Source organism: Salmo salar, chromosome 14 (assembly GCF_965601325.2).
Source record: "Salmo salar chromosome 14, fSalSal1, whole genome shotgun sequence".
In the NCBI taxonomy this organism is placed as follows: domain Eukaryota; kingdom Metazoa; phylum Chordata; class Actinopteri; order Salmoniformes; family Salmonidae; genus Salmo; species Salmo salar.
This window is the reverse complement of record NC_138304.1, coordinates 27153933-27181165: the sequence shown is the minus strand read 5'-3', so window position 1 is coordinate 27181165 and position 27233 is coordinate 27153933. Positions and strand designations below refer to the sequence as shown.

At 43.6% G+C, this 27233-nt stretch overlaps 1 protein-coding gene across 1 annotated transcript; it reads right to left on the bottom strand.

The window, feature by feature from the left end:
- Window positions 1-26522, bottom strand: cdh12a (cadherin 12a). Its single transcript, XM_082960683.1, has 10 exons — window positions 26370-26522; window positions 22949-23243; window positions 19012-19131; window positions 18142-18309; window positions 17569-17756; window positions 14319-14572; window positions 11590-11726; window positions 5467-5588; window positions 5114-5228; window positions 1-92 (listed from the first exon to the last, which is right to left on the bottom strand). The coding sequence occupies exons 1-10, from the start codon at window positions 26520-26522 to the stop codon at window positions 1-3; spliced, it is 1644 nt and encodes a 547-aa protein (XP_082816809.1).
- Between the last annotated feature and the right edge of the window lie 711 nt (window positions 26523-27233).

The window sequence follows — 27233 nt, the reverse complement described above, 5'->3', positions numbered from 1 at the left end:
CTAGTTCCACCATTGGGGTGTCAGGACAGAGTAGAGCTTTGATTGAGTTAAGCAGGAGCTGACCTCCTGTAGGATTGGGACGGCCAAGAGACCTGAGGTGTCAGAACAGAGAGCTCAGGTTGGGGTGTAGGGTTTGAGCATAGCCTAAATGTAGGGAGGGGCAGTTCCCCTTGCTGCTTCCTAGGCAAGAATCATGGTCTTCTAATGGATGCGAGCTTTGACCGGAAGCCAATGGAGTGTAGGGAGGAGTGGGGTGACATGGGAGAACATGGGAAGGTTGAACATCAGATGGGCTGCGGCATTCTAGATAAGTTGCAGGGGTTTGATTGCAGAAGCGGGGAGCCCAGCCATCAGAGTGTTGCAGTAGTACAGACAGGATATGATGAGTGCCTGGATTAGGACCTGCGCCACTTCCTGTGTGAGGAAAGGTCGTATTCTACAGATGTTGTAGAGCGTGAACCTGCAGTTCAAACTTAATCTTCTTTATTTAGGGAGAAATATAGGGCACATACTAAAGATCAAAATCGCTGCCGGTCTTGTACAGTTGAAGTTAGAAGTTTACATACACTTTGGTTGGAGTCATTAAAACTTGTTTTTCAACCACTCCACAAATTTCTTGTTAACAAACTATAGTTTTGGCAAGTCGGTTAGGACATCTACTTTGTGCATGACACAAGTAATTTTTCCAACAATTGCTTACAGACAGATTATTTCACTTATAATTCACTGTGTCACAATTCCAGTGGGTCAGCAGTTTACATACACCAAGTTGACTGTGCCTTTAAACAGCTTGGAAAATGGCAGAAAATGATGTCATGGATTTAGAAGCTTCCGATAGGCTAATTGACATAATTTGAGTCAATTGAAGGTGTACCTCTGGATGTATTTCAAGGCCTACCTTCAAACTCAGTGCCTCTTTGCTTGACATCATGGGAAAATCAAAAGAAATCAGCCAATACCTCAGAAAAGAAATTGGAGACCTCCACAAGTCTGGTTCTGTCACGACTTCTGCTGAAGTCGATGCCTCTCCTTGTTCGGGCGGCGATCGGCGGTCGGCGTCGCCGGTCTTCTAGCCATCATCAATCTACTTTTCATTTTCCATTTGTTTTGTCTTGTCTTCCCACACACCTGGTTTCAATTCCATCATAACATGTTGTGTATTTAATCCTCTGCTCCCACCCATGTCCTTGTCCGGAATTGTTTATTTAAGTGCTTGTGCATGTATGCTGGTGTGTGACGGGTTTTGTTACCCATTGTTTGTTTGTTTGTTCTATTTTACAGTGGTTTTTATTATTAAACTGCTCTGTTGGAACACAGTTTTCGCTCTCCTGCGCTTGACTTCTGTGCCGCCAGTACGCACCCTTTACAGGTTCATCCTTGGGAGCAATTTCCAAACGCCTGAAGGTACCACGTTCATCTGTACAAACAATAGTACACAAGTATAAACACCATGGGACCACGCAGCCGTCATACCGCTCAGGAAGGAGACGCGTTCTGTCTCCTAGAGATGAACGTACTTTGGTGCGAAAAGAGCAAATCAATTACAGAACAACAGCAAGGACCTTGTGAAGATGCTGGAGGAAACACGTACAAAAGTATATATATCCACAGTAAAACAAGTCCTATATCGACATAACCTGAATGGCCGCTCAGCAAGGAAGAAGACACTGCTCCAAAACCGCCATAAAAAAGGCAGACTATGGTTTGCCACTGCATATGGGGACAAATATCATACTTTTTGGAGAAATATCCTCTGGTCTGATGAAACAAAAATAGAACTCTTTGGCCATAATGACCATCGTTATGTTTGGAGGAAAAAGGGGGAGGCTTGCAAGCCGAAGACCACCATCCCAACCGGGAAGCACGGGGGTGGCAGCATCATGTTCATCAGCATCATCAAAGATTGGAAAGCAGCTGCTGTCATCCCCCTCTTCAAAGGAGAGGACACTCTTGACCCAAACTGCTACAGACCTATATCTATCCTACCCTGCCTTTCTAAGGTCTTCGAAAGCCAAGTCAACAAACAGATTACCGTCCATTTTGAATCCCACCGCACCTTCTCCGCTATGCAATCTGGTTTCAGAGCTGGTCATGGGTGCACCTATGCCACGCTCAAGGTCCTAAACGATATCGTAACCGCCATCGATAAGAAACAATACTGTGTTGCCGTATTTTTTGACCTGGCCAAGGCTTTCGACTCTGTCAATCATCACATCCTCATCGGCAGACTCAATAGCCTTGATTTCTCAAATGATTGCCTCGCCTGGTTCACCAACTACTTCTCCGATAGAGTCCAATGTGTCAAATCAGATGGCCTGTTGTCCAGGCCTCTGGTAGTCTCTATGGGGGTGCCACAGGGTTCAATTCTTGGGCCAACTCTTTTCTCTGTATACATCAATGATGTCGCTCTTGCTGCTGGTGAGTCTCTGATCCACTTCTACGCAGACGACACCATTCTGTATACTTCTGGCCCTTCTTTGGACACTGTGTTAACAACCCTCCAGACGAGCTTCAATGCCATACAACTCTCCTTCCGTGGCCTCCAACTGCTCTTAAATACTAGTAAAACTAAATGCATGTTTTTCAACCGATCACTGCCCGTACCTGCCCACCCGTCCAGCATCACTACTCTGGACGGTTCTTACTTAAAATATGTGGACAACTACAAATACCTAGGTGTCTGGTTAGACTGTAAGCTCTCCTTCCAGACTCACATCAAACATCTCCAATCCAAAATTAAATCTAGAATTGGCTTCCTATTTCACATCAAAGCATCCTTCACTCATGCTGCCAAACATACCCTCGTAAAACTGACCATCCCACCGATCCTCGACTTCGGCGATGTCATTTACAAAATAGCCTCCAATACCCTACTCAATAAACTGGATGCAGTCTATCACAGTGCCATCTGTTTTGTCACCAAAGCCCCAATTACTACCCACCACCGTGACCTGTACGCTTTGTTGGCTGGCCCTCGCTTCATACTCGTCGCCAAACCCACTGGCTCCAGGTCATCTACAAGACCCTGCTAGGTAAAGTCCCCCCTTATCTCAGCTCACTGGTCACCATACAGCACCCACCTGTAGCACGCGCTCCAGCAGGTATATCTCTCTGGTCACACCCAAAGCCAATTCCTCATTTGGCCGCCTCTCCTTCCAGTTCTCTGCTGCCAATGACTGGAATGAACTACAAAAATCTCTGAAACTGGAAACACTTATGTCCCTCACTAGCTTTAAGTACCAGCTGTCAGAGCAGCTCACAGATCACTGCACCTGTACATAGCCCATCTATAATTTAGCCCAAACAACTACCTCTTCCCCTACTGTATTTATTTATTTATTTATTTATTTATTTTGCTCCTTTGCACCCCATTATTTCTATTTCTACTTTGCACTTTCTCCCACTACAAATCTTCCATTCTAGTGTTTTACTTGCTATATTGTATTTACTTTGCCACCATGGCCTTTTTTGCCTTTACCTCCCCTATCTCACCTCATTTGCTCACATTGTATATAGACTTATTTTTCTACTGTATTATTGACTGTATGTTTGTTTTACTCCATGTGTAACTCTGTGTTGTTGTATGTGTCGAACTGCTTTGCTTTATCTTGGCCAGGTCGCAATTGTAAATGAGAACTTGTTCTCAACTTGCCTACCTGGTTAAATAAAGGTAAAATAAAATAAATAAAAACATGTTGTGAGGGTGCTTTGCTGCAGGAGGGACTGGTGCACTTCACAAAATAGATGGCATCATGAGGGAGGAAAATTATGTGGATATATTGAAGCAACATCTCAAAACATCAGTCAGGAAGTTAAAGCTTGGTCACAAATGGGTCTTCCAAATGGACAATGACCCCAAGCATACTTCCAAAGTTGTGGCAAAATGGCTTAAGGACAACAAAGTCAAGGTATTGGAGTGGCCATCACAAAGCCCTGACCTCAAGCCTATAAAAAATATGTGGGCAGAACTGAAAAAGCGTGTTCGAGCAAGGAGGCCTACAAACCTGACTCAGTTACACCAGCTCTGTCAGGAGGAATGGGCCAAAATCCACCCAACTTATTGTGGGAATCTTGTGGAAGGCTACTTGAGATGTTTGACCCAAGTTAAACAATTTAAAGGCAATGCTACCAAATACTATTTGAGTGTATGTAAACTTCTGACCCACTGGGAATGTGATGAAAGAAATAAAAGCTGAAATAAACCATTCTCTCTACTATTATTCTGACATTTCACATTCTTAAAATAAAGTGGTGATCCTAACTGACCTAAGACAGGGAATTGTTACTAGGGTTAAATGTCAGGAATTGTGAAAAACTGAGTTTAAATGTATTTGGCTAAGATGTATGTAAACTTCCGACTTCAACTGTATCTAGAATGTCAGTTGTGCCTTATTTGAAATAAGGTGATGGTGAGTACTTAGCATGTACAAAAAAATAAAACACAGGCCTGGTGTTTTTACAGAGATGACGTACCGATGTGCCTTGCCTCGTCTCCAGCACCAGGCTAGTGGTGGTGGACTGACTCTGTCACACAGCATTCCCTCTGCCCGGCTGGACGAATATCTCATTTGACAAGGTAGGAGCCATTATAGCACACCTTGTGCCTGTTTGCTGCGATGGCCATGAGCGCTGCTGTCTCTCTGAATCAGCTCTGATATTTATGTGTTACTGTGTTAGAAAAATACTAACGGAGGATGGTGAGGTGGGAAGGCTGTAGGGGTTAGCGAAAAGTAAAACATTTCACCCTGGCGTCCCCTGGGTTGTGACAAAAAACCCTGAACATCTATTAATTCAATACCAATTGTTAGTGGATATTGTAGGGAGCTAGTATCAAGAAGGTAGATTTGAAGCGAGTCACAGGCATGGCATCGTAATAGATAGTCTGTATATAATATACAGAGACTTTCAATAGAGTTTAAAAAAATAACCTTACTGAACGTGCCACAACTGTTTAATTCTCCCTCTCTCCTCTCTCTTCAACTCTCTCTTTCCCTCTTTCTCTCCGTTTTCTCACTCCATCTCTTTCGCTATCCCCTCCTTCACCTTCTCTCCATCTCTTGCTCTCTTTTATCCCTTCATTTATTTCTCCGAAGAAAAAAAAAACATGGCTTACTTCCAAAGTCTCGCACAGTGAAATTCCTGTTTCTGATTTCCCTGGGGGACTTGAAGAAGAACTTCTGTCCAACAGTGGGAAGATCCTTGTCTGTAGCATTGATGGTCTGAATTACCTGGTAAAGCACAAAGAGCTTTAAACTACAGTATATGCCCAGAAACAAGTGGAGAGACAATTATCACAATTATTATATTTCTCTTTCACACACACACACACACACACACACACACACACACACACACACACACACACACACACACACACACACACACACACACACACACACACACACACACACACACACACACACACACACACACACACAACCTTTATCACAAAGGAGCTGTACTTGCCTGGCCTACTTTTGCATTTTCACAGACAAACGTGTCAAAGAGAATGGTGAGCTCCGGAGGGAACTCGTTGACATCCAGCACATTGACTGTGACTGTGACCTTGTTGGATAGGAGAGGGTTGTCTGTAGAATCAAAGAAAACAGTAATCGTACAACACATAATGCATCCTGCACATAGTGGACCTCAGTGAGCATCACAAATGAGTGAGCATCGCGAAAGCCCTTTCTCTCATGTCTGAACTGCTTTGTAAAACAAACAGTGTTATGTTCACAGTAGCTTGATGAAAGATTTAACAGTGACACTATCTGTTTACGCTTGAAACTGCAGGCCTCATACAAGTAATATGAAATTGACAATGAAATAACATGACAATACTTGAAAATTGAGTCATTGACAAATAATAACATGTTTTCATAGAAAAAACAAATGGCTGCACAGTCAAATTATAAGAAATTAATAATATGTGTTGATTGTATTGTGTGATTTTCTAATAATGCTAATGAATTTGTAAAAATCCATTGAAAAGATTCCCATTTAATAAACTGCTCTTTCAGAGGAAAAATAGCATTTAGTTCATCGAATCTGTTGAGCTGCTTTACTGTAAGTATCAGTCAATTTCACTAGATGGTGCCACAAGTATGGAACCCTGTGTGTGTCTGTAGACTACTGTATGGCCTGCTTTGTGCAAACTATGTCCAAATTACTTGCACCAGGACCCTTATTCACAAAGCGTCTCAGAGAAGTACTGATTGATCTAGGATCAGGGCCCCCGTCTTGTTCATTATGATTTTAAAGGCAAAACTGATTCTAGATCAGCACTTCTACTCTGATATGCTTTTTGAATACAGCCCTTGGCGGATATACACTGAGAATAGAAAATTAGGAACACCTGCTCTTTCCATAACATGACCAGGTGAAGACCAACCAGGTGAATCCAGATGAAAGCTATGATCCCTTACTGATGTCACCTGTTAAATCCACTTCAATCAGTGTAGCTGAAGGGGAGGAGACAGGTTAAAGAAGGATTTTTAAGACTTTCAGACAATTGAGACATGGATTGTGTATGTGTGCCATTCAGAGGGTGAATGGGCAACACAAAAGATGTAAGTGCCTTTGAACGGGGTATGGTAGTAGGTGCCAGGCGCACCAGTTTGAGTGTGTCAAGAACTGCAACGCTACAGGGTGTTTCCCGTATGTATCTAGAATGGTTAACCATAGAAACCATAAAGGCTTAGAAACTGTAAATGACTTGGTAACAGGAAATCTCTTGGACATCAGAGCAACCTTGAGGGAATCTTATGTGAATTAGAAAATTATGTTCATATGACAGGGAAGAATATACAAAATCTTGCAGAGAGCATATCCAACTGACAATCTCTTAGAAAAAAATATTATCTATTTGACCAAAGACTTAAAAAGAACTGGTGTTTGCATAAGATGTAGGGGAAAGTTGGAGCTCTTCAAAACCACAGACCCCAAAGCAAATCAGGAGGAGGAAAATAGGTTTATTCAAAGAGGACGAATCATAGGTGTTACGCTGAGAGGTAGATGTTCATTCTCCTCTGTCCTCAGTGATTCTCTTCAGTGATTCTCTTCAGTGATTCTCTCCACAGAACAAAGAGACAGGATGTACTTTATAACCCAGCCCTAGCCTGCGGTTGTCAAATTAGAATTCCTTGTAATAAAACTGGGCCAATGGCCAAATTGTCACAGTATCTAACGAAGGTGGCGCCCCTCCTCGGTCGGGCGGCGCTCGGCGGTCGTCGTCGCCGGCCTATTAGCTGCCACCGATCGTTGTTTCTGTGTCTTTTGGTTTTGTCTGTCTGTCTATCTCGCACCTGTTTTGTGTTTGTCATTAGTGGGGGGTTATTTAGTGTGTATTTTCAGTTGGGGTTCTCGTGCGGGATTGTTTATTGTCCACTCAGGACAGTTGTGATTATAAATTGTTATTGTAGATTATTATTGCCGGGCTGCGCCCCGTGCACTTTTCGTTTCCAGTGCGCTTGTTTTGGGAAGGTGTTTTTCCCCTGGCAGACTTCGCCACGCGCCTGGTGCCCTACGGCTATTTGCGTGCCAATAATATTATTAAAACACCGTTGCTCCGGCCCTCTGTCTCCTGCTCCTGATTCCACCTCTCCACTGGTCCTAGACAGTCGTGACAGAATCCCGCACCGAATATGGAGTCAGCAGGAGCAGAAGCGCCGTCCATGGCTGAGCAGGTCTCTCAACACGCCAGCCTCCTCCACCGCCTAGGCTCGGCCATGGACCAGGTGTTGGCCCGGTTGGAGAACTGGGAGAGAGGTGCTTCCCCAGCTGGACCAGCTCCGGTCCCTCACCCTGCGCCCCTACACACACCCCCTGAAGCGGCCGCCGGTGGTATCCGGATTACTCCTCCCCGGGAGTTCGATGGGACGGCCGCTGGGTGCAAGGGGTTCTTGCTCCAATTGGAACTATACCTGGCGACCGTCCGCCCCCCCCCTTCCGACGAGGAGCGCTCAGGATTTCGCCCTAGAGTTCCGGACTCTCGCCGCTGGATCGGGGTGGAACGAGCGGGCCTTGATAGACCACTATAGGTGTAGCCTTCGCGAGGACGTCCGCCGGGAGCTGGCCTGTAGGGACAACACCTCCACCTTAGACCAACTGGTGGATTTGTCCATTAGACTGGACAACCTGCTGGCTTCCCGGGGACGTTCCAGTCGGGGCCTGTTCGTTCCGCCTCCCAGTCCCCCCGCTCCACAGCCCATGGAGATAGGGGGGACTGCGTCGAGGAGGACCGGAGGGGGGGGTCTCTCCTACACCCGATGTGGACGCAGAGGACACACTGTGAACCGGTGCTGGAGTGGTCCCCCCGGGAGTTCGGAGGGCAGGCAGAGCACTACTTTGAACCCCCAGGTGAGTCCGCACCAGCCACACCCAGAGCCCCCTGTCGACCACATGTACACCTCTGTTTGTTTTCCTGATTTTTCCCCTCACTTCCAGTATAAGGCACTAGTCGATTCAGGTGCAGCTGGGAGTTTTATGGACCGTGGGTTAGCGAAGAGGTTAGGGATTCCCCTGGTTCAGCTGGACCACCCCTTCCCTGTGCACGCCCTAGATAGTCGACCGCTAGGGTCAGGCCAAGTAGGGGAGGTCACAGTGCCACTGGTTATGCAGACGTGGGGGGGTCATGAGGAGCGTATCAGCCTGTTCCTCATTGACTCCCCAGCGTTTCCGGTGGTACTGGGAATCCCCTGGCTAGCCACGCACAACCCGCAGATTTCGTGGAGACAGAGGGCTCTTACGGGGTGGTCGAGGGAGTGCTCAGGTAGGTGCATAGGAGTTTCCATCGGTGCGACTACGGTGGAGAGTCCAGACCAAGTCTCCACCGTGCACATTCCCTCAGAGTATGCCGATTTGGCTATCGCCTTCAGTAAGACGAAGGCGACTCTATTACCCCCCCATCGACGAGGGGATTGTGCGATAAACCTCCAGGCCGACGCGGTTCTTCCTAGGAGTCACGTCTATCCTCTGTCTCAGGAGGAGACAGTGGCTATGGATACATACGTCACTGAATCCTTGAGACAGGGATACATTCGGCCATCTAAGTCCCCCGTCTCCTCGAGCTTTTTTTTCGTGAAGAAGAAGGAGGGAGGTCTGCGCCCGTGCATTGACTATAGAGGTCTAAATGCTATCACAGTGGGTTTCAGTTACCCGCTACCTCTCATTGCTACGGCAGTGGAGTCATTTCACGGGTCGCGCTTCTTCACGAAATTAGATCTCAGGAGCGCATATAACCTGGTGCGTATCCGAGATGGAGATGAGTGGAAAACCGCATTTAGTACCACATCGGGCCATTATGAGTACCTCGTCATGCCGTATGGGTTAAAGAACGCTCCCGCTGTCTTCCAATCCTTTGTGGACGAGGTCCTTCGGGACATGCTCGGGCAGGGTGTGGTGGTGTACATCGATGACATCCTGATTTGCTCCGCCACACGCGCCGAGCATGTGTCCCTCGTGCGTAAAGTGCTTGGGCGGCTGCTGGAGCATAACCTATACGTCAAGGCTGAGAAATGCGAGTTCTTCAAACGAGCCGTCTCATTTCTAGGATATCGCATTTCCACCTCGGGGGTAGAGGTGGAGTGTGACCGCGTGACGGCTGTGCGTAATTGGCCCACCCCAACCACTGTGAAGGAGGTGCAGCGGTTCTTGGGGTTCGCTAATTATTATCGGAGGTTTATCCGGGGTTTTGGTCAGGTGGCGGCTCCCATTACCTCACTGATGAAGGGGGGGCCGGTGCGGCTACGATGGTCAGCAGAGGCGGACAGAGCCTTCCATCGTCTGAAGGTTCTGTTTACCAATGCACCTGTCCTGGCGCATCCGGACCCCTCCTTGCCATTCATAGTGGAGGTGGACGCGTCCGAGGCTGGGGTAGGAGCTGTGCTATCGCAGCGCTCGGGCGTTCCTCCGAAGCTCCGCCCATGTGCCTTCTTTTCTAAGAAGCTGAGCCCGGCGGAGCGCAACTATGATGTGGGGGACCGGGAGCTGTTAGCCGTGGTCAGGGCTTTGACATTTTTACATTTACATTTTAGTCATTTAGCAGACGCTCTTATCCAGAGCGACTTACAAATTGGTGCATTCACCTATAATATCCAGTGGAACAACCACTTTACAATAGTGCATCTAAATCTTTTAAGGGGGGGTTAGAAGGATTACTTTATCCTATCCCAGGTATTCCTTGAAGAGGTGGGGTTTCAGGTGTCTCCGGAAGGTGGTGATTGACTCCGCTGTCCTGGCGTCGTGAGGGAGCTTGTTCCACCATTGGGGTGCCAGAGCAGCGAACAGTTTTGACTGGGCTGAGCGGGAACTGTGCTTCCTCAGGGGTAGGGAGGCGAGCAGGCCAGAGGTGGATGAACGGAGTGCCCTTGACAGTGTGGAGACATTGGCTTGAGGGGGCACGTCACCCTTTTCTCATCTGGACCGACCACCGTAACCTGGAGTATATTCGGGCAGCGAGGAGGCTTAATCCCCGTCAGGCAAGGTCCCCGAGGCCGGCGTCAGGGGAAGGGTACTGTCACAGTATCTAACGAAGGTGGCGCCCCTCCTCGGTCGGGCGGCGCTCGGCGGTCGTCGTCGCCGGCCTATTAGCTGCCACCGATCGTTGTTTCTGTGTCTTTTGGTTTTGTCTGTCTGTCTATCTCGCACCTGTTTTGTGTTTGTCATTAGTGGGGGGTTATTTAGTGTGTATTTTCAGTTGGGGTTCTCGTGCGGGATTGTTTATTGTCCACTCAGGACAGTTGTGATTATAAATTGTTATTGTAGATTATTATTGCCGGGCTGCGCCCCGTGCGCTTTTCGTTTCCAGTGCGCTTGTTTTGGGAAGGTGTTTTTCCCCTGGCAGACTTCGCCACGCGCCTGGTGCCCTACGGCTATTTGCGTGCCAATAATATTATTAAAACACCGTTGCTCCGGCCCTCTGTCTCCTGCTCCTGATTCCACCTCTCCACTGGTCCTAGACAGTCGTGACACAAATAACAACTATCCTATTTCAGGATCAATGTATAAACAATTTGGACCAATGATAACTTGCCATGTAGCTATGAGTCCCAGACTGAAATTCCTCCCATATCTCTGACCCATTAATCATTAATCCCCTATTACAGAAAAACCCTATTTCCATTGATCGTTAGTACTCCGTTCACTTTTAGTCCTTTATTGACCTCTCGTCCTCTGCATTGTGATTTATCTTCAAAATATTCTTACACAGGCCATGGGCGCTAGAGATGGGGATGTGTGCTAGTTGGTCAGGGCAGGTGTGATGTAGTTGATGTTTGTAAATATTTTTTTGTGTGTGTGTGTATGTTTTGTATTGTTTATAAAAGATAAAACACATCTTACAAAAAAAGAATGGTCCACCACCCAAAGACCATCCAGCCAACATGACAAAACTGTTGAAAGCATTGGAGTCAATATGGACCAGCGTCCCTGTGGAACCCTTTCAACATCTTGTAGAGTCCATGCCTCGATGAATTGAGGCTGTTCTGAGGGCTAAAAGGGGTGCAATTCAATATCCTAATGTTTTGTACACTCAGTGTATATTAACACATATTATATACTGTACATATTTACCCTTCATCCTATACTTACTAACTTTAGTGGCCACAACAGAGATATTGTGCTGCCTATTACTCTCTCTGTCCAACATCTCGTTGGTGGAGATGGTCCCTTCCACAGTATCAATGTCAAAGCAGCCATCCACAGGCCTCTTCCACTCAATAGAGTATCTACAAAACATTCACAAAAAACATGAATACATTTTTTAAAAACTGCTGAACATGATTTCTTCAACCTCACTCAGCATCTTTCAATCAATACTTACATCTGAACTATTCTTTCCACACCTTCATTCTTTATTTGCATGTACAGTGCCTTCAGAAAGTATTCATACCCCTTGAATTATTCCACATTTTGTTGTGTTACAGCCTGAATTCAAAATGGAATCCATTTTCAATTCAGGCTGTAACACAACAAAATGTGGAATAAGTCAAGGTGTATAGTCAAGGGGCATGAAAACTTTCTGAAGGCATAATGACAACGTGAAAATGACAATGTGAAAACAATACTTGTAGAATCACCTTTAGCAACAATTAAAGCTGTGAGTCTTTCTGGTAAGTCTCTAAGAGCTTTCCGCACCTGGATTGTGCAACATTTGCCCATTGTTCTTTTCAAAATTCTTCAAGATTTGTCAAATTGGTTGTTGATCATTGCTAGACAACCATTTTCAGGCCTTGCCATGGATTTTCAGTAGATTTAAGTCAAAACTGTAACTCGGTGACTCAGGAACATTAACTGTCTTCTTGGTAAGCAACTCCAGTGTAGATTTGGCATTGTGTTTTAGGTTATTGTCCTACTGAAAGGTGAATTCATCTCCCAAGTCTGGTGGAAAACAGACTAAAGCCTGTTCTCCTATAGGATTGTCTCCTATAGGAATGGAGACAATCCTATAGGATTGTCTCCATTCCGTTTCTTTTTTATCTTGAAAAACTCCCCAGTCGTTATTGATTACAAGCATACTCATAACATGATGCAGCCACCACTATGCTTGAAAATATGGAGAGTGGTACTCAGTAATGTGTGGCATTGGATTTGCCACAAACATAACGCTTTGTATTCAGGACAAAAAGGTAATTGCTTTGCCACTTTTTGGCAGTATTACTTTAGTGACTTGTTGTAAACAGGACGCATGTTTAGGAATATTTTTTTAAATTCTGTACAGGCTTCCTTCTTTTCACTCTGTCAATTAGGTTAGTATTGTGGAGTAACTACAATGTTGTGGAGTAACTACTCAGTATTGTGGAGTAACTACTCAGTTTTCTCCTATCACAGCCATTAAACTCTTTAACTGTTTTAAAGTCACCATTGGCCTCATGGTTAAATCAATTAACTGTTTCCTTCCTCTCAACTGAGTTAGGAAAGATGCCTTTATCTTTGTAGTGACTGAGTATATTGATGCACCATCCGAAGTATAATTAATAACTTCACCATTCTCAAAGGGATATTCAAGGTGCCCTATCTTGCGAGGCATTGGAAAACCTCCCTGGTCGTTGTGGTTAAATATGTGTTTGAAATTCACTGCTTGACTGAGGGACCTTGCAGATAGTTGTATGTGTGGGGTACAGAGATGAGGTAGTCATTCAAAAAACATCCAGTCCGTGCAACTTATTATGTGACTTGTTAAGAACATTTTTACTCCTAAGTGTATTTAGTCTTGCCATAACAAAGGGGTTTAATACTTTTTGACTAAAGACATTTCAGCTTTTCATTTTCTATTAATTTGTAAACATTTTGAAAAAAACGTTATGGGGTATTGTGTGTAGGGCAGTGACCAACAAAATCTAAATTTAAACTATTTTAAATTCAGGCTGTAACACAACAAAATGTGGAAAAAGTCAAGGGGTGTGAATACTTGCTGAAGGCACTGTCGTTGAACATCTGAATGTAATAGGTCTATAGAGATAGATAGGCCTAAATAATGTATTGGTCCCGAAGGAGAAATGTCCTAACGATTAATCAAATAAAGATCAAGGCAATGACCGCAAACATTACACAAAAGAATAATCACTCTCTTTTCATGTAGAAACTAGGGATGCATCCCAAATAGCACCTTATTCCCTATATAGTGCACTTCTTATGACCAGACCCTGATCAAAAGAAGTGCACTATATAGGGAACATAATGCCATGTGGTTGTGTTCTGATCAGCATTCTAGTATGTTTATGTGTTTCATGTCCCATGAAAACAATGACAAATGTAATGCTTTAAAATATTAAGCAGGCATCACAAAGATGGCCTTTTGAGCAAGGTGAATTGCTGCCTCCTCCATTTCTAGCAAGACATTAAATATTCATCGATAACAAAAAACACACTGCTGGGCCACAACGTATTTTTATGTTCTTGCGCAAGAGATGTCCTGCATCTCACGCTCTGTCTCTCAACACCAACAGAGTGGAAGCCAACTGTACTTGAAAAACATTTGGAAGAAGAAGAAAAACAACAAGCCAAATGGATATTAGTTGTCAGTGTTCATAACTCTGAGGAGCAAAGTGTGTCTCTGTTGGTTAAATCAAACATCCAACACTCCAGTCACCAGACCAAAATGCTCCCATCGCGCTAAATAGATACAGTAAAGTTGATCTATGTTGACAGCTTTTTGCCATTTAAGGTGTCGGATACAGGTGCCCAACTGGAAAATACCTCAATCCATCATGGTCCCATTGCTCAACACGAGCCTTGATGAATCTCATTTTGATTAACCATACAGTAGGTAAATATGACTTACTATACATGTATGTATAAATGTATTCAAGAGTCCTTACCTAACTGCGCTGTTACTTGCATCTAGGTCCTGCGCTGTAACAGATCCAATGATGGTGCTCACAGGAGTGTCCTCATACACGTCTATGGTGTAAGAGGTCTTAGTGAACACAGGGGGTTCATCCACATCCAGCACGTTGACCTTGACGGTGGCAGTGTCTTTGAAGGGACCCCGGTGCAGGAACCGGGGGTCCAGGTGAGCATTGGAGGCCTCCACTTTAAAGGTGTACGATCTTTTGGTTTCGTAGTCGAGATGCTGAAAGATAATGAATGAAAGGTGAAATGCATTTATTATTCATAGTAATCAAATCAACATAGAATCAGTATTTATAAAATCATTCACATCGTCAAAAAACAGAATGCATTTCATGTAAATGTTCTGTGATATGAATATACTGCGTGCAATGGTCAAATATAGTGCTTGGTTCAGTTTGTTAACACCTCTGTTAGGTTAAGTATGCTCAACAGACACGGAAGTCAAGCACTTTGATATGGAAATATGCACGTTAACTGCACCAACCAAGATTGATTTATGTTAAATGAATAAAAAGTGTTGGTTTCAATGTTCTTTTATCAACACAGACTCATGTTCTTCAGTGTCTCAGTTTTAAGCAATTTGAGACTTGAAAATCCAATGTTTGGGGTTTTAACACATTTTCAGGAAGACACTTTGAGAACAGCTTTCTAACCCTATATTACAGTCTCACATTAACTCAGCTGGTTCCCTAGTTAGCGTTGACAGCAGAGCAGTTTTCACTGTCAACACACACACAGCAGTCCCTGCCTGAGACACACACATACAAAAGCCTGGTTATCTGTGGAATGGGCAGCCACCCTGCTGACTGCAAAACAACCAGACAGACAACAGGACTGGGCAGGAGATGCAGGAGGACAGACAACACAGCATGTGTGCCATCCCATCCAAAAAGCACCGCTCAGCGTTACCTGCAGGGAACACAAAACATTGCATACATGCAAATTGGCAGGGACAATATTCCTTATCTGGAAAGTGAACCCATCCGTTGTTGGTTTGGGCCTATATCCTCTTACTCTACCTCCCACCCACAACCTAGTGACAATTCCTTCTTATTAACGGCACAGAGGTGTCAATTACAGTATTTGTGCCAGGAAGCTCCTGCTGTTTTCACTGTGCCCTCCTAGGTGCCTGACTCATCATCAAGGAGATCCATGGGATAGCATAGCAGCTCAACCTCCCACTTCATGTGTGAGGGCACACTTTTTTAAATTCACTGATAACCTACATGGTAAAAACTGTTTGGAATATACCAGAGTTTGGCTTGGAAAGAGATCATATTATCTCAAATAAATAAACTAGATGACTGTGGTTGATATTCTAACGTATAAAGGTTTGACATTTCCATATCAAAGTGCTTGACTTCCTGCATACTACAGTTTTTTTCATAATCGCTTTGGTGCTATTTTGGTTGGAACAGATAATAACTACTGGAGTCTTGAAGCATATCATACATTGGGCGTGCTTTCAGGCCTAAACTAAATCCAGCATTGTCCAATGTAGAAACAAAGTATAGACCCAATTTCTTGACATATACATACATTTAGAGGCCATTTGAATCCCACAGACGGTTTATCCATCGTTCACTATAATCTTTTATTTTGATGGAGTCTATTATCGCTTGAAACGGTTACTCATCCAAATCCTCTTATCACAAACTGTGGCAAACCTTGGCTGTGCCCTCCCCAAGTCAGCCATTTTCCAGACTTTCCTCCATCACCTGGGCTTTCACAGTATTACAGGTGCTGGTTTAGCAGAGGAACATGGGGGCGGGGCGGGGGGGGGGGGGGGGGGGGGGGGGTCGTAGTTGACCCCTGTGTCTCTACCACCTGGTGATCCACCAACAGTCATTTTGAGGTATCATTCTGCAGTGTCAGGTAAATGGTCATGTTGGGCTACTTGTCAGGACCTAGTAGGTGTCTTAAAGTTAGAGATCAGGAAGAAATAGAACACTAACAAGGATGGCTGTGATACAAACAGCTACAAATAGATGGCTCTAAAATCATTTCAATTTCAGAAGGCAAAAGTGCCTTTGTATATTCCCACTATGTATTTGCAAGAAAGTGCCTAATGTTTTGAATGTTCATTGTCAACATCCAGACAAGTGCAAGTAGCGCTTTGATATACTTATATCGAGGTAACTCACAGAGCTGCAAGATACACACCCCATCTGTGAATAATAATATAATCCCAGCCCAGGCGAGGCATGCACTCAAACCCAGTTCAAAAGCTTTGGTGCGACTATCCACTTATGTGAAGATAGGATACCAGTATTTGGGAGTCTGTGGGCCACAGAGAGAGAGAAGAAGCTGTTGTAAAGGGGCTTTCTAAAGGGATTCCTGCTTGTCACATCCCATCAGGAGTTGTGTTGTCTGATCATAGCCTCAAAGTTATTCATTTTAGGCTAAATCCAAAGACATCCAAGCACTTTCCTGAACAAAAATATCAAAATACATTTTTAGACTGCCAGAAAATAGGGATCATAAATTTCTCCATATTTCCTCATGGTTAGGTTCTGAGGATGGTTTGTAGTTGTAATAAAAGTATCAAGGCACAATGTGAGACCCAAATGCAGACACAGGAGGCAGATGGTTGGAGTCTTACAATGTTTATTAATCCAAAGGGGTAGGCAAGAGAATGGTCGTGGACAGGCAAAAAGGTCAAAACCAGATCAGAGTCCAGGGGGTACAGAGTGGCAGACAGGCTCATGGTCAAGGCAGGCAGAATGGTCAGGCAGGCGGTTTCAAAGTCCAGAAACAGGCAAGGGTCAAAACTGGGAGGACAAGAAGAAGGCGAATGGAAAAAGCAGGCGAATGCAAAAAGCAGGAGAATGGGAAAACCGCTGGTTGACTTGGAAACATACAAGACTAACTGGCACAGAGAGACAGGAAACACAGGGATAAATACACTGGGGAAAACAAAAGACACCTGGAGAGGGTGGAGACAATAATGAGGACAGGTGAAACTGATCAGGGTGTGACAAAAAGGATATATGCAGCAATTATCTATTAATATTCCAAGGCCTAAGTAGTATGTTAGTTTAATTATCTAAATGAGCACAGCTTTGCTCATGATCTAGCATAACAGACCTGCAATTCTTACTTGAGAAACTGGCCCAAAACAGAGCGCGATGGAGCTCATTTGTGGACCTTTCCTCAACATAGAGTAAAAGGGTTCAAGTAAAATAAAGTGATTGGTGAAGGGTTGTTAATTCCTACCTCACTGAGGACAATGATTCCCTCTTGACTGTGCCCGTTGGAGGTGATGTTAAACATGTGTCCTTCATCTCCAGGAACAATAGAATATTCCACCTCTGCATTCTTCTCGGAGTCCAGGTCATGAGCTCTGATCTTCCCCACTGCTGAGCCCACTGACGAAGACTCTGGGACCCGGAGGTGGAATATACCTGCCGTACAGTAAGAATAGATTCAAATGTAGAAATACAAAAGATGTCATTGGCTGCTTCTTGTTTGAGTCAAGTCTCGGCTTATGTAAGGACCAGAGATTCAATTTACCCTCTTTTAATAATGTGAAGCCTATTTATACAAGTATCACTTCACTGGTGTTGCTATCCCATTGATTTTATATAAACAGCTCATACAAATATGAATTACCTAATTATAATTGATTAACAATAACACTAGTTAATTATTAAAGTAACATCTAGTTGCCTAGAGATATGATGAGATCCCTTATGTGCAGAAAGATTCCCTTTCAGTGCCCACAATATTGTTAAATTCATTGGGTAATAGCAAACAAAACCATAGTCATTAAAATGCAATTTGGCACACTTTTTGAAAACCTGGGTGGGTTGTCGTTGACATCGCTGAGGGTGATGTTGATGGTGGTGGTTCCGGCTAGTCCTCCCAGCTGACCGCCCATATCCTTTGCCTGAATAAGGACCTGGTAAAGCTCCTTCACTTCACGGTCCATGTTAGGCAACGCAGTTCTAATAACCCCTGTTCAAGGTCACAAAAACCAACAGAGAAGATGTGAGAGTGTGTGTGTGCGTGTGTGTGTGTGTGTGTGTGCGTGTGTGTGTGTGTGTGTGTGTGCTGTGTGTGTGTGTGTGTGTGTGTGTGTGTGTGTGTGTGTGTGTGTGTGTGTGTGTGTGTGTGTGTGTGTGTGTGTGTGTGTGTGTGTGGGAGAGAGAGAGAGAGGCAAGCAAGAGTAAAGAGTAGTGAGGGGGAGAAAGAGAGATGAGTTGTGATTATAAGAGATTGAATCCCCTTTGATGTTCGCCGAAGGAATAGAGAAGAGGTGGATTTTGACTCATGCATTCATTTGGGAGAATGTTACACATTTGTGTAGGATGACATGAAAGGGCGACCTTTGACACTGTGGAAATACTAATCTGACCTAATAGTGCCTCTACCTGTGTAAATAGCGTTTGATCAGGAATGAGTCACATGGTACAGGTATTAAAGGGGCACAAGTTGCCACCGACAACGAGTAACCTGATTCAATGTGTTCCCCTATACTCTCAGTCCAACTTCAGCTGCAATATAATCTCAAAGTATTTACAATAATCACATATTGCAGTGGTACAGCTTTACATTTTGCCATTGTAAAGGCCGGTTACACATTTAACTCTTTGGTTTTCAAATCTCTCCATTTGACATTGTGGACGTGCCTTGATTTCAACTATGTTGTGATCTCACCAGTTTTGGAGTCGACTGAAAAGTAAGGCTGTCCATGAAGGATACTGTAGACGATCCGTGCGCTATTCCCATAGGAGGGGTCGTCAGCATCTGTGGCAGTCACCTGCATAACAAAAGTACCTGTCCATCATACAGAGACAAAAGGAAGGAAATTGTTAATAAATAGTGTTATTTTCATCACTTCGAGCATTACGTCTTAAGAATAGTACAAGATTCTTTTGAATTCTTCATGAAAAATGTCATGATATAATTTGACACATTTTGGGATGCAATGTAACCTACATAGGCCATAGGACCTCCATACTAAACTGGTGGACCGCGGACCGGATCTGGACCATGAACGGGGTCAAAATGGACCGCAGCCCCCCCCCCAAAAAAACCTGCTATCATGTAAACACACATAAGACATGTTAGAATGCATAGAATTTCAGGAAATTAGCTTTAAAACAGCGGGGGAAAAAATGCTCTGCCACATGCAAAATGTTTAGAATTACGGGAAATTGGCTTTAAAACTGCATAATTTTCTCTCCACCAACAAGAGGGGTGTGAACAGTTTGGGGTTGCATGGGTTGCGAGTTGGGGGTTTGTTACTACGCCGATAAATTACATTATCCATCCAGACCTTTGCCTCCTGCAGTAGGTGTCACACCCTGATCTGTTTCACCTCTCTTTGTGATTGTCTCCACCCCCCTCCAGGTGTCGCCCATCTTCCCCACTATCCCCTGTGTATTTATACCTGTGTTCTATGTTTGTCTGTTGCCAGTTCATCTTGTTTGTCAAGTCAACCAGCGTTGTTGTGTCTCAGCTCCTGCTTTTCCCAGTCTCTCTTTTTCTCGCCCTCCTGGGTTTGACCCTTGCCTGTCCTGACTCTGAGCCTGCCTGCCTGACCACTCTGCCTACCCCTGACCCTGAGCCTGCCTGTCGACCTGTACCTTTGCCCCACCTCTGGATTATTGACCTCTGCCTACCCTGACCCTGAGCCTGCCTGCCGTCCGGTACCGTTGCCCCACCTCTGGTTACTGACCCCTGCCTGCCTTGACCTGTCTATTGCCTGCCCCTGTTGGATTATTAAACCATTGTTAATTTGACGTTTTCTGCATCTGGGTCTTACCTTCATATCTGAAACTAGGAAGTGTATGTGACCGGACCTTCTCAGATAGTACCCCTCTTATTAGGATATCTAATATAATTCAAAGCAAGATATTGACAACTTGGCTGAACTTTTTTGATAAAGGCTGAATCTGAAGCTTCCTCTACATGGAATTTAGACTTCATGAGAATTAAGAGATGATGGTCTTAAAATATAATTGTTAGTATAACTTTACATAATTGTATTTACCAGACAGATAGATGGGAGTTATGTCACCAACAAAATTATTGAATAAAGTACAGGATGCATATTAAGCAGGCATAACTAATATAAAGACTAGGCCTTTAATGGGCAGCACGAGGTAGAGGTTTTCATTATTTAATTTAATCTTATTTCATTTTCATATCCTTGTTTCATTTGTTTGTGTTTCTGCACTTTCACCACAGGAGGTTGGTGGCACCTTAATTGGGGAGAATGAGCTTGTGGTAATAACTGGAGTGGAATTAGTGGCATGGTATCAAATACATCAAACGCATGGTTTCCATGTGTTTGATGCCATTCCATTTGCGCCGTTCTGGACATTATTAAGAGGCGTTCTCCCCTCAGCAACCTCCTGTTGCTTTCACCGAACGCTCATGTGTGCTCTACAGTGTGTGCATCTGATAAAGGAATTTATGTGTTTAAGGTAATGACTAAAGTATTCCACCTTGAAACGTATAACTGAGTGGTTATAAGACTGTTATAAGACAAGTTAAGACTTTACTATTTAGCAATGTAAGTGAGACATTCAAGGAAAAGGGGAACTGTCGACAGACAACTTGTGACAAGACAGCTTGTGGCAACTGTGAAACTGATAACAGGAAGGAGGTCAAGCCTAAACCGTTAGGCTTGCAGTAGATTGTGAAACATGTGGCAGAATATGATAAGCAATGTATGTGTTGGAAAATTCTTGTAAATAGCATTGACAGTGTTAAAGAAGAGGAGGGGCATTAATAAGGGGTATGGTATGACCAAATGTGAGGTATAAAAGGCTATGTGCATTGTATGATTTTTAGAGCTCTCTGAATAAAGAACTAACCTTTTGCAGAATACTGAGACTTTGTCAAATTCTTCTATTAACTAGGGCCTTACAACCTCTGGGGAATTGGTCAAAGCTATAGTGATTGTTGAGTTATCATCATTGGGATTGAAAATTCTCATGACAGCATCCTAGAGTGCGGGCCACAGTTGCGCAATTGTCAGTATTTTCAGCATAGACTTAGGACATTGCATCATAGACATGGCATCATAGACATTGCATCATTGTATCTGTCTCATTATGGCATCTGTGAGAGCACGGACAGCGCCATTGAGGCCATGTTCGTTTTGAAGTAGTCAATTTTCTTCTTCTACTACTTCTGAGTTGGTAAACAAACTGAAACAGTGCATACTGCCCCCTGGAGTGTATTGTTTGAACAGGTATAAAGCCAAGGTTTGCGATTTACTGCCACCTGCAGTTATGGAATGTTTGCTCACGAGTATAATTAATTGGCTGATCCCTCCCGATGACCCGGATGGAATCATGTGATTCTTCCTTAACCCATAGGAAGTCCCATCCAGTTGATTATTTAAAAATAGTTGAAGTCCTTAATGGCTCTGCCAATGCTAAATAAAGCCTCTTTTGTTTTTTGACAGCGTTCAGTAGCCAAACATTGTTGAACATTGTGGATATGCCACGAGTAGAGACAAAGTGATTCCTTTTTCTACATGACAGAGAGGGATGTTTGTTCTACATAGCATATTTCTATCTGTACGTACCAAAACGTTGCATCCTGCTGAATGCACCCCTGGTCTGTTTGTCAGGTGGGCGGTCACGTGTGTTTGCAATCAGAGGACCACATGTTTGAGCCCAGTAAGGGGACAGGGACAGTGGTGGAAGAGAAGCCGGTTGCAGCACAGTGACATAGGTTACATGTACGTACATTTCTTTAGAGCATAAGGAGAGTAATAAATATGTGATGATCATGTGACCACCTTTCAGTGACAGCTGTGGTTACTGATAATGTGTCAGTATGACTGGCCTCTTATTAAAACCAATACTATTAACATCTACTGGTGCTGGTGAATACTTACCACATACATGTGCATTCTCTTTGCATAATCCTTTCCTCCTACATTATTAACAAAATGTCCTTTCCTCATACCCTAGCTTCCTTTCTGCCTTTTCCTATCTTCCTTTCCTCATTTCCTAGTTTACTTTCCTTGAAACCTTGCCTTACTTTCCTCTCCTCCTTTGGTTTCCCTGCTCCCTTTCCTCCTGTTCTAGCTTCCTTTCCTCCCATCCTTTGATTTTCTAGCTCCACTTCCTCCTATCTTTTCATAGCTTCCTTTCCTCATTTACTAGCTCCTTTTTCTAGGAAAGGAGGAAAAAGAGCTAGGAAAGGAAATTAGGAAAGGAAATAAGGATACAGGAAAGGAATTAAGGAAAACTTTTTAGGAAATTATACTAGGAATGGATGCTAGGAAAGGAATCTAGGAAAGGAGGAAAGGAAGCGTAGAACCTATGAGGAAAGAAAAATACGGAAACAAATCTAGGAAAGGAAAGGAGAAAAGAGAGCTAGGAAAGGAAAGAAGGAAAGGGATTTAGGAAATGAAGATAGGCAAGGAGGAAAGACTCAACTCTTACTGAGACTGACTCAACTTCTACTGACTCAACTCCTACTGAGAATGACTCAATCCTTACTGAGACTGACTCAACTTCCTACATGATTCCCTTCAAATACCTAGCTTAATGTCCAATTGTCATCGTAGCTTTACTCCATATGGATTTGTATAAGCCAAAAAGTACGTTATAGGTGCCTTTCTTACCCCCTGGTGACATCTCTGGGACACTGGCTGTATATGGGCCGTCCAAGAACTTTGGTTCATTGTCATTGACGTCTTGAATTTTTATGATGAATTCAGACTCAGGCTCCAGAGGCCTGCCTGTGTGCATGTCCACAGCCTGGGCTCGTAACGTGTAGTAAGACTTCACCTCTCGGTCCAAACCCATCAAGGCATGGATGTCACCTGTCGTCTGGTCTATGGTGAAGATGGTTCCGACTCCTTCTCCTGATAGAGTGTATTTCACGTCGCTGTCGCCCCTGTCCAGGTCAGTGTGAAGCTGCATAGAGAAAACATGTTGTATTTGTCAGTGAATCAAAGTAGGAATACACATGTACTTGGCCTAGATCTGTATGTGACTTGAGCATAAGTGCATACTGTGGCTTGTTTGATGGATGACAAGGGGACAGAGTTTTGTTGCTGAGCTGTGTCTATTTCCTCCTCCTCATTCCTTCCTTCCAACCGTCACTGACCATATGGAAATGCTGAGGACATGTTGTGCTCTTGATAGATACATATAGTGGCAGAGCACAGTCCCCAAGTCAATGAAGACTTCCTTTAGTTGACCTGTGGCTCGGTTATCCTATAAAGGGATTTATTACTTAGGGTGGATGGCAAGGCTTAGGTTTTACATAGCAGATAATCCATGAGCCACAACAATAACAATAAAATGGGATGAGTCCCAATCTATTCCCTATGTCAGGGGTTGGCAATCTAAATTCAGCCGCGGGACGATTTTTGGTCATGGGGCTGGACCATAATTAAAATAATTTGCACATTGCAAATTGACCACAACTAAGCACAAAAAAAGATTGCATTTGAAAATAAGAATAATTTCATACCTTGATTACATTGAGACACGATCACGTATGTCTATTTCTTTATTCGTGGGAAAACTTTCCTAAATACATTTCTTTTTTGCTCAATTTCAATTTCACGCCTGTTTCTGCCTGTTGCCGACACCTACCCTATGTAGTGGACTACTTTTGACCAGGGCCTATAGGGTTCTGGTCAAAAGTAGTGCACTATATAGTGAATAGGATGCCATTTGGGACTCAGATTGTGATTCAGTTTCAGTACGCAGGGGACAATAAAACCCTTTCTATCCATGAGATTAATGGTTTATTTAGAAAGTCAGTGAATTGAATGTAATTAAATCAGACGGCTGAATCTCAAGACACATTCACTCATTACATTGTTTTATGTCCATTCCCTCACCGTCTGATGTACCTCATTCAGCAGGCAGAACACGATTTTACTCTTGACAGTGGGTTCGGATATAATGAGTTTTAAAGTGAATCAGATATTAATGGCATTTGTGGTACACCAATAAAAACGAATGAAACCTCCACAGGAACAATGTCTGGATTAAAATAAATTGGGAGGAAATAAATATTTTAATATAATATTTAACAGTGTCCATCCAGTGCTATAATGTAGAGGAATCGCTTGTTTCCTGAGTACAAAGCAGTGTTGGGATGGGGGTATCTGTCAGCATCAGGCAGATATAGAAAATAATGAGGTGTTGATATTTAGCTGAATCCATATACTATGATACAACCTGTGGTCTGTGATAATTTATCTTACTGGTGCCCCTGTATGTGACTAACGTCTCATTGTAAAAGGTTATTCACCAATAAGGAATACTGGGCAAGGGGTCGATATATCCTTGACCAAAAAGGTTTGAGAGGTGAGCCTTTTTCATGATTGAAGAAAATTATGATCAGTTTATTATCTGATGCAGCATTTCTATGCAATACATAGTCATGGGGGCTAGTGGCTCTACATTTACTGGTTTTCTAGTTTGAAGCTGCAAACTTGCAATGCAAAATAATATGATAGCCTAAGTGACATGTTGTAGTTTAAACTGAGAAGTGTCTATCCTTGAGAGACCCAACCAGCATGCTTAAATGATCATCAGTACCACAAACAATTTAACACAGTGATTTAGACTAGAGAGGCTTAGTGTGTTTTAACTCAGACCAGACAAGCCCACTAGCTCAGTCTTCCTTGCAGATGGCATTTGCTTAGTACGGGGCCCAGTAGCAGACTGTTCAATTGTACAGAGTACAGCATATAGCTGTTTTCCCCATAAGGCTTTCTGAATGTCAGATCCAGGGGCACAATGCAAGCTGGTGTTTAAATTTGGGTCTTTCACTCTTAGCTGGTCAGCTTTGTCTGTGTCTGCCTCTACAGTTGCATAATACATGGGAACAAACCCAGCAGAGGAGCTTTTGGCAACATGGATCAGTGGTGCAGTCATTTTCTGTCTTCAAAATGCTCACACAAAGGTGTGCGATTAATGGTAGAAAATGCTTTATCTCCTGTTTTTGCCAGGAAGACTGTGGCCATTACCTGTTGGTAAATTCAAAGTTGTCATTTGTATCTGTTTATAAATCATGGTGTTGTCTTGCTAAATCTCTTTACAAAGGCGATATAGAAACAATAACTAAAGCAATGGCTGAGGAAAGTCTTCAGGTGCAAATTATCATGATATACTGTAACATGCCTCTCTAGGTTTTCTAAATAGAGTAACAGAAACCATTAGACAGCTCTCTCTAGCTGGAGGGGGATTCATGAACTGGCAGTCAGATGGTTTTCAAGCCAGATTTGGTTTATGTTCCCTTTTCCAAAAATGCAGCTCACAGTGATAATCAAGGTCCTGATCCTTCACACTGTCCCCTATTAACCAGCAACAGATTAATCAGTGGTCTCAGTGCTGGCCGGTTACGATTTCTGCCATCCTCATTCTCAACACAGACACTTTACATTCAGACACTGGTTACATTCCATTTGGGGATGCACCTACTGTGAGGAGTGAATCACTCAGTAATTGTAGCATCTGTTTGACAATGTGTGGATGCGACTATCCCATCCTTCCTTTCTCAGCCAACAGAAACACATCCAGCGAGACTGTGCGTGCTGAGAAAGGCTGTGGTAGATTGCCTTGGCATCAGCAGCTGACAAGTCAATCTAAGCCATTATTTCATTTGAGCTGGAAGTGCCAGATTCCAGAATGGTTCTTAATGCCTCTTAAAATTTGATTTGGAACTGCCCAAAAATCCCTTTCACTTCCTATGTGTGTGGATAATTAGAGCCGATGCTGGGAAAATTGCAAAATCGCAGTCAGAAGCGATCAAGCAGCTCAAGCAATTAGATGTGATTCGTGTCGTGCTGCTTGTATTCCTACATTATTTAAGTCTTAACGAAAAGAGGCACACGCCTTCAAACTCCTGTTTGATTTCTGACCTCAAACTGTCATCACAAGAATAAAGACAGAGGTTTACATTGATTAGTCTTAGAGAACCATAACCTTGAACTTATGTTGCCTTTTTTTTCCAACCTACTGTGGGAAAGTTGATATAGATAAATCTGAATGAATGCTTTAAAACGATGGTGGCCTTACCTTCCCAACATATTGTGGTTCCGATCCCATATATTCCTCCAGTACAAAGAACTGGTTCCACACCCATCCTCTCTTCACCCTCTGAACCCCTGACGCCACATGTCTCCTCAGTCCCAGTCCTTCCACACCCCTCAGGTGTTGCTCTCTTCCCATCCTGCTTTGGGGCGGAGCGTGGAGGGAAGCCAGGAAACCTTTGTCCAAGAGAAACCAAAAGACCAACAGCAGACCGTTCCTTGTGATCATTGGCAATCTGGGCAGTGGAGTATCTCTGTTGAATTCCAGTGAGAGACTGTCAGTGAGACAATAGCAGCTGGGTTGTAGATCCAATGAAGAAAGGGACGGGAGGATGTTGTGGTGACATGGGTAGATTGGTCTCCAGGATGTTTAGCTTCTCACTCAACTAGTCTTCATTACCCAGGTCTCCTGGTGGAAAGAGGGAAGACATGGGCTTACTTTACAATGCAGTTAAAGTAGTTACAAGACAACATGGAAAATAATCTTATCCACCAGCCAACTGAACGTGTCTCTCTTTCTATATGTGGTAGCAATATAGCCTGGGGACGAGGTTATATACAAAGTACTGCATTGAAATAAATAGCAGTACTTCATACAGTCCCAATCATATAACTGGCACATCAGTAACTCATCATCATTACTAACAAACTCTGCTCCAATTATATCTACTCATTTTGAGGTCAAAATGCACTTTCTATGTTCGTCTAGTCAACCTTGACAGTATCTTACCGGAGGAATTTTACGGATAATGATTCCGGAAAAATGAAACATGAGCAAATTGGTCCTCTGGCGTGCATTTAATTCTACGAGTCAGGCTATGTGAAGTTAGTGGAGCAGGAGCAGACATCA